Source organism: Lissotriton vulgaris, chromosome 1_1, assembly GCF_964263255.1.
Source record: "Lissotriton vulgaris chromosome 1_1, aLisVul1.2, whole genome shotgun sequence".
Lineage (NCBI taxonomy): Eukaryota > Metazoa > Chordata > Amphibia > Caudata > Salamandridae > Lissotriton > Lissotriton vulgaris.
In genome coordinates, this window is record NC_141685.1 from 1871298521 (window position 1) to 1871307333 (window position 8813).

General features: G+C 46.9%; 1 protein-coding gene across 1 annotated transcript; it reads right to left on the bottom strand.

The window, feature by feature from the left end:
• Nucleotides 1–220: 220 nt before the first annotated feature.
• Nucleotides 221–2214, bottom strand: LOC147751323 (uncharacterized). The gene is made up of 2 exons (XM_086938238.1): nt 1723–2214; nt 221–1447 (listed from the first exon to the last, which is right to left on the bottom strand). The coding sequence occupies exons 1-2, from the start codon at nt 2141–2143 to the stop codon at nt 435–437; spliced, it is 1434 nt and encodes a 477-aa protein (XP_086794364.1). The 5' UTR covers nt 2144–2214; the 3' UTR covers nt 221–434.
• Nucleotides 2215–8813: the final 6599 nt, after the last annotated feature.

An 8813-nucleotide genomic window follows, 5' to 3' on the forward strand; every position in this document is an offset into this window, starting at 1 on the left:
AATGTTGTTGAACGGACCTTTGGCATCTGGAAAAGTAGATTCAGATGCCTGCACAAGAGTGGAGGTGCAAGGCAGTATACCCCCATCACCTGCTGCAAGATCATAGCTGTATGTGCAATGTTACACAACCTTGCGGTCAAGAAGGGCACTGAGGTGGAGTTGTCTGACTACGAGGACTATGACGACGACGAAGCTGTGCCACTGACACAGCCAGCTGGGGTGTGTACGCCATGTGATGGCAGATACAGACGTGAGGAGATCACTGAGAACTATTTCTGACTGAGTACAGATGCAAAGACAGCTAAATGTTGCTTGGAAAAAAAAAGTTTTAATAATGATGCACCACAGTTACAGCACTGATGTGCATCAAATAATGGAGATTGTTAACGAAAATAAAGTCCAGGGTTCTGGTGTGCTCATCCCCCCTTGCCAGCCTATTTTTTGGCCCGCTTTCCAGACCCACTGGGGTGTCCCTCGGCCCCCTCCGAATGGCCAGCAGCATCAGCGGATCGCCTGGTGCTCCTCCTTGGCTCTGAAGCAGCGCTGGCCGGGCTGCTGCGGCTGCTGCTGTCTCCAGCATCACCCAGGTCCAGGGCAGGATTGGAGGCGGCGTTTGATATTAACATGGCCTCCATGGCCGTGGTGATCCTGGCCATCCCCCTAGTCAGCTCAGCTGTATGCTGACTGAGTGCCGATTCCTGATTTGAGCTGCGATGGCACAGCTGTGCGGTCGCCGCTGCAAGGCGGGCCATGGCCCGGTTGAGCACCCGGGCATCCCTCCTGCGCGCAACCTCATGCTCCTCCTGCCTGGCAGAGGAGTGGGTGATGGCAGTGGTCAGCCTGCCCAACCCTGCTGCCACCTCCTTGTTGCTGTCCACAACAGCCTGGAACCCCTTCACCAACTCCCCCATCTGCAGGTTGTGCTGCAGGAGCTGGCGTTGGCAGGCCATGGTGGATTTGGCCTGTTGGCGCTGGATTTTTACCATCTGGCCCTCCAGGCCCAGGAACACACTGCCCTCCCGTGCTGGTGCAGCAGTGGTGGTGGTGGTGGCACGGCGTCTGGCACTGCTGCCTCCGGCCTGCTGAGTGGGCTGGGGTGCCACTGGTGGTGGTGTGGTGCTGGCCGGTCCCGGAGCCCCTGCTCCCACGACAGGTTGGACGGGTGGCAAGGCCACGGTTGTGGCAGGAGCTGTTGTCGGCGGAATGGTCTGCCTTGTAGGGGAGTTGTATGGTGAAAATTGCAAGGGGGGTGAGCTGGGCAGTACTGGGGAGTGCACTGCCTGGAAATCAATCACCAGGACTCCCTCCATTCCAAGCCCTGGGGTGTCTCCTTCCTCATCCTCATCCTCCTCCTCCTGGCCAGGCTGGCTGGTGCTCGGCCCTGCCACTGCAGTATTTGAAGTCGAAGCTCCCTCTGCTGCCACAGTGGTGCTGCCTGATGGTGCCCCTAGGTACAAAGAAGCATTTGTAAACTGAGTGCCGATGTATTACAGTCAGTACAATTATGGCATTCCACATGTCCTTGCATCTCCTTACACCGTGTCACACTGTTTCCTGTCTTGTGATTCTGCACTGACATATTTGGCTAACTTCTGCTGACTACATGTACCATGATGCTTGTCTCTTGTATGTTGGTGACAGTACAGTGCTGGTGTTTGCCTATGCATTGTGTCTAATGGGGAGGTGTCTGGTAGGGTGTGTCATGATGCGCATGCTTCTTACCTGTAGCTGTGGCCATCGCAGTGCTGTCCAGGGTCCCGATCCCTACGATGCTCGCCCTCTCGATGGTGCTGGAGACAATTTCCTCCAGCTCGGTGAGGGGTGGCGCCGGGTTCTTGCCTCCTCCGGTGTGTCCAGCCTGCCTTTGGAGGTCGGCCAGCTTCCTCTTCGTGAGGCTGCGGAGGTCATAAAACCTTTTCTTAAGTTCCTCAATGGACCTGGGGGTGACTCCAGCAGCATTGACCTTCTGGGCGATGTCGGCCCACAATCTCCTCTTGGTGCTGTCTGGCACGTTGAGGGACAGCTTGCCAAAGAGCTGGCGGTGCACCCTCACCACCTCCTCAACCAGCACCTGAAGTTCTGTGGTGGTGAATTTGGGCTTCCTCTTTTGGGAGGACTTCTGGCTTCCTGCCTGATCTGCCATATTCTCCTGCTCCTGCTCAGTCTGCAACCTCCTTCTCCCACTGCTGCTAACTGTGTGTTGGGCTCAGGCAGGCTTTCCAGAAACTTCTAGTAACTTCTTAATTGGCTGCACCTGCCAGGGTTGCCACTCCCTGTTTGGGTGGGGGAGGGGGAGCCACCTCATTGGCTGAATCGCCTATTGCCGATTCGGCTTTTACCGATTCGGTAAAATCCGAATCGGTAAAATCCGAATCGGTATTATCCGAATCGGTAGAAGCCGAATCGGTTCATGCAATGCATTCCTATGGGCTTTTTCGCCATGGGTCTATGATTGCCGATTCGGTTTTTACCGAATCGGCTTTTACCGAATCGGTATTCGCCGAATCGGAAATATCCGAATCGGTGGTAGCCGATTCGGTGTTTTCCGATTCGTTGTTGGCCGATTCGGTAATTTCCGATTCGGACCGAGCTGAATCGGAACGTACCGAATCTCATTACCGATGCCGACCGAATCGGTTTTCAATCGGTATTTTTTTCCTACATCTCGTTTTCCGATTTCAGAATACCGATTCGGCCCGCCTCGGTATTTTGAAATCGGAAAATCGCGTTTACCTACATCGGGCCCTTAGATCCTCTATCAAGGAAGCTGTTGACGCTGCTCTCGCCAAAAGGAAGAGAGTTTCACCCACAGAAGAGAATTACTTCTCGCTCTCAGATGGGGAATCTCCTTCAACTTCTGCAGCGCAAAAAAAGGGAAAAAAACTCCAAAAGAAAAATTATTGTATTGAAACCAACAATACAAACGAGAATGGTGGCCCTTGCGCCACAAAATTGATTGGTGCCCCTTGCGACACAATAGACAGACCTCGATTACTTGAGGCAGGGAGAAGAGGTGTCCTTAGCGGCACAATAGAAGGCGGTACCCTCTACGGGACAAATGAATTTGATGATTATTGCGAAACTCAATCAACAGACTATGATAATTCTGACGAATTTATTTTTGACCCTCAAGATTCATTTGAGGATATTGATGAAGATCTACAAACTCCCTCTACTTCCACCTCAGTCAAAGACCCATTTGGTAGGGAAATGTTTAATCCCACTACAATCCGCCACCCCCGTAGCACTGAATGGTGGCCTATGGATCATGTTGCCAAATACCTATCACAATGGGTTAGAAAACCCCTTGATATTAATACTCGCAATCTTTTAAGGAATGAATGCCCTCGCCCATCCTCCGAGGACAAGATTTGTAACACTCCTAACCTTGATCCTGACCTAATCACCTTTCTGTTCAAATCTGGAAGGGATCCCAGAAAAGGAATCGAAAGGTGCCTAAAACAAGCACAAGATAAGCTTCTGGATGTAATGGGTCCACTCTCTAAAATCTTGGATATCACTGAAGAAGCTAAAGCTAATGACTCACCTGTAGACCTTGAAGTACTTCGAGGATGGTCACAACGTGCTATTTGCCTCATCGGCAATGCTAACGCTAACCTAATCTCCGAACGAAGAAAGGCTGTTCTCCTTAGAATGAACCCGAAACTGGCTGACCTCTCGGCCAGTGAAGATATGTCCAACACCAAAGGCCTCCTATTCGGAGATAACTTCGTTAAGACACTTGGGAAGTATGTCTCCACTTTCAATGCCTTTAGTAGGGCACAATCAAATATGCGTAGAGTCTTCGGCACTCGATCACTTTTTGGAAGGGCTGACAGAAGGGGACAATCTGCCAGCCGCTCCTCATTTCGGTCCCAATTTTACCAAGACAACAGAGGCTATCGCCCTTATAGAAGCTTCCGTGGAAACTCAAATTTCTATCCACAAAGAGGAAGAGGCTCTAGATCCCGTGGCGGCAGACCTCGATCATCCAATCAAGGAAACTACGGTAAGCACAACCCCTTCTATCCCCTTAAAAGTGGCAGGAAGATTGAGACACTTCGAAAAGAATTGGCTTCGAGTCACTCAAGACCCATGGGTTTTAGAAACTGTTGTGGGATTCAAAATAGAATTTTGGGAAAGACCCTTTCAGGAAAGAGCTCCCAGAGAACTTGTTTTAGACAAGGAAAATTCGAAGTTAATAGAGACAGAGATCTCCCAAATGTTAGAGAAAGGGGCTATTGTAAAAATTCCACTGTCAGAGTTAACAAAAAGCTTTCTAAGTTCTATCTTTCTAGTCAAAAAGAAAGACAAGGGTTGGCGACCTGTTATAAATTTAAAAAATTTAAACAATTTTCTAATCTACAGACATTTCAAGATGGAAGGTATCCATCTTTTGAGGGACATTCTTCAGACCAAAGACTGGCTAGTGAAATTGGATCTAAAAGATGCCTATTTCACCATTCCCATGCACGAAGAGTGTCGCAGATATCTCCGATTTACTTGGAAAGGAATTCTCTATCAGTTCCAATGCCTCCCCTTCGGTCTATCTTCTGCCCCTTGGTGCTTCACCAAGGTTCTTCGTCCGGTGGTCAGTTACCTAAGGGAAAGGGGGATTCGTCTTATAATCTATTTAGACGATATCCTCATCATGTCTCAGGACAAGACAGAAATTTTTAAAACATTTAGATATCACTATGACCCTCCTTCAAGACTTGGGTTTTATCATAAATCTGGAAAAATCTATTTTAACCCCAACTCAAGAAATAGAATTCTTGGGTTTCAAAGTCAATACTATTCTATCCAACCTGATCCTTCCCCAGCAGAAGGTTACCAAGATCAGGAAACACGTCTCCTATGTTCTTTCAAAAGATATTATCCGTCTGAAAGACCTAGCGAGGGTTTTGGGCCTCCTTTCGTCTTCTATACAAGCAATTTCTCCGGGCCCACTTCATTACAGGGGCTTGCAGAGATTGAAAGCTCAAGGCTTGAGGAAGGGTCTCTGGTACGAAGATTCCCTTCCCCTTTCAGAGGATGCTCGGGAAGACCTGCGTTGGTGGTTAAACAACCTCCAAGCTTGGAATGGAAAAGCTATATTTGGAAACGTACCAGATTTTACCCTAGAATCAGACGCGAGCAACCGTGGTTGGGGTGCTCGTCTGAACAACTTAGAAACCGGTGGGAGATGGTCTTTTTCAGAACAATCCCTCCACATAAACTCTTTAGAAATGTTAGCAGCTTTAAATGCCCTTATGAGTTTCAAAGAACTTCTGAAGAACTCCAATACTCTTATCCGTTTGGACAATTTTTCAGCCGTCTCTTACATAAATCGTTTGGGTGGCGCGAAATCCAAAAATCTCTCAGATATCGCCAAGAAAATTTGGTATTTCTGTTAGGAGCACAAAATCATCCTCAGAGCAGATTTCATTCCCGGTTCCTTGAATCTGAGAGCAGACTGGAATTCACGTTTCCTTCACGATTCCAGCGATTGGATGCTGAATCCCAGATTCTTTCATCTAATTCAAGAAGTTTGGGGCCCAATCCTATTAGATTTATTTGCCAGCCGGTTGACGAACCAGGTTCAGAAATACTTCAGCTGGAGACCAGATCCGAACGCTTCGGGAGTAGATGCCTTTCTCCAACCTTGGGAAGGGACGAAGGGCTGTTACGCCTTCCCTCCCTTCTCAATGATTCAGAGATTGTTGTGGAAAGTGAGACTCGAATCATGCAATATAATTCTGGTGACTCCTTTTTGGAAATCCCAAGTATGGTTCCCCAGTGTAATGGAACTGGCGATAGACTTCCCATGGTTAATCCCTTCTTGTCCGGGTCTTCTACAAGGCCCAGACGGAGAAGAACATCCTTTAGTCTTGGAGGGGAAAATGAACCTTCTTGTTTGGAGGATATCAGGGATTCAGGGAGATATTCTGAACTTTCGGGAGAAGCTAAAAGCTTACTGGAAGAATCATGGGCCCCTGGGACCAGAAAGAGATACAGAGGAATATGGAACAAATGGTCTGGTTGGTGCCTTGAAAGGGATCTGGATCCCGTTCAATGTCCTTTACAATATGTAGCTAATTACCTCGCTCATCTTTTTGAGTCAGGTCTTTCTTTTAGAACCATCAATTGTTACAGGTCAGCTATCTCTTCAGGTCATTGTTTAATTAATAACCTTGCTATTGGTAGTAATCCACTAATCAAAAGGGTCATGAAGGGCATTAGACTTAGGAGACCCCCTAGACCTCGCTATGAATCCCTGTGGGATGTTAATCTGATTTTTAACCTTTTCATGTCTTGGCCTGTTAATCAGTTACTTTCTCTTAAGAGAATTTCAATGAAATTAGCAACCCTATTGTGTTTAATATCTTTCAGGAGGGTGTCTGATATTAAAGCTCTTGATCTTTCCTACAGATTTTATTCTTCTGAAGGTGTTCATTTCGATATTTGGAAAAGAACCAAAACGATGTCAGAATCTATCTTCTATCCCTTCTTTCATGAATGTGAAAAATTATGTGTTGTTAATTGCATGAAGTGTTATGAAAATAAGATTTCAGTTTCTAGACCTCCTGGATGTAATCAACTTCTTTTATCTTTTGTTAGACCTTTTAGGCCAGTATCATCAGCAACCTTAGCAAGGTGGATACGCCTGATTATGCATGAAGCAGGTGTAGATCTATCTAGGTTTGGTGCTCACTCTTCTAGAGGTGCAATGGCTAGCAAAGTCTTTTGGGCTGGAGGTTCTCTACCCGAAATACTTAAAGCTGCAGATTGGTCTAATGCAAGTACCTTCTCGAAGTTCTACTTGAGACCAATAGAACATGTTAGCGGTGCAGCTTTGCATGGCTTTAAACATGCATAATGGTAGCCTCCGGTCTTGTAATGAAATGTCGATTCTCCAATTAACATGAAGAGAGAATCTTGATTTCATTAAAGACATACGGAGGCTAACATTATCCCACCCTCCTCTCCCTGAGAGGTTTGGGTTGATTAATGTCAAATGTTTTCTTGTTATATCTGAAAACATGATTTTTTACCTCTTTCACTATATGATATTTTTTTGTTCCTTCTCAGATAACAATCTTAAGGAATAATTGTTTCGATGAAACCTTCACTGTACTCCTGTGTCATCGCAGCCCACGAGGATGATAGGAGCCTGTTCATCCTGGTTGTCATGTGTTAACGTTCTATTTTATTGTGATGTAGTAATATTCTTTAAAGGGCTGCATGTTGGGCAGCAAATAAAAGTATTTGCATAATGTTAGCCTCCGTATGTCTTTAATGAAATCAAGATTCTCTCTTCATGTTAATTGGAGAATCGACATTTCTTTAAATTCTGCATTTATCTTGTGACATTTGCTGTGCTTCAGAGATAGAGGTCAAATGTCTTCTGACAAGTAGCTGATTGTTCATCGATCATGGGAATCAGTGTTTAATTTTCTTTCTCTGACTGCAAAATGAGAGGAGATTGTAAAGTGAACTATTAGAAATTGGGTTACTGGTTGACTGGGGTATGAACCCTGGTTAAGCAGCAAACACAACCCTAGTCACTGTAGGGTACAGCAAACCCCAATTTAACCTGCTCAACCCGCTAGCTTGGCACAGAGCAGTCAGGACTAACATAAAGGCAATGTGTATTTGTGCAACTGTTTAATCAGTAGAACACCTCACAAAAAGATCCCACACCAGGTTAGAAAATTCGAGCTCACTTTCATAAATAAAACAAGACCAACATATCTAAAATACAATTAGTAGAACCTGAGATATTTCATATTACCATTTAGGTCAAGATAGCACCAAAATGCACAAAGTGCCAACTGTGGATATCTGGTGGCGCCCAACTGGGACAAAGTCACAAGTTCAAGCCGACCGCAATGGAGTGAGGGTCAGTTACAAGGACCCAGTTTGGCCCAATGACCAAAGTACCTTCAAATCTGGGTTGCGTAGTGTTGTGTAGATCTGTGTTGAAGATGATTCTTGCAGCCAAGGTGATACATCCGTTGTAAGATGCAGCGAAGCCCGAGGTCCTGTTGCGTCAACGTTGAGGATGTGGCTTTGCCCTCCCGCTTCTGGGATCTTGGCCTTATTACGGCCAAGAGACTAATCACTAAACACTGGAAATGCGCAGAACCACCCAGGACGGAGCACTGGCGCACCTCCCTGGACAACTGGGCAAAAGCGGAAAGCATCTCCCTTCACAATGAGGAGACGGCAGGGTTGCGTAAGTTCCCCATTGCGGCACTCTGGGACGAAACACTGCACTCCTTCCACAGAGAATACCAGACACCAGGAGACCCCACAGGACACACCTCCCAAAGCGGAGAACACAGAGACGGGTGCACAACACCAGGCACTGCTGATAGTGGCCCCATTGCCGACATTCCCATCATATAGTCGGGATGGGCACCACCCCGCGTCGCCCCCCTCCCCCCCGCCCCACCCGCGACATGCACCCACCGCTGATAACGCATCGCCCTCCCCGGACTGGTGGGGCGAACATGGGCCGACCACGACACCGCCTCCAGACCCCCCCACTGCACGGACAAGTGTCCATCACGCCACACGCCATACACTTCCAAGTTTAGTAACCCCACGCCTCCCGTTCTTACTATTTTCACCTTTCCTTTACACCACGACAACGAGGCTGGCATGATTGAGCTATAATTCCACCATCGTATTTCAATGTGATGTAACATTGTAATATATGCTTTGCTCCGAGATCTATGTATACACTTTTTGATTTTCGTGATACAGTATTTTGTACAATTCATGCTTTCTTTATCCTGTGAACCCAATAAAGGATATATTTTTTTTTT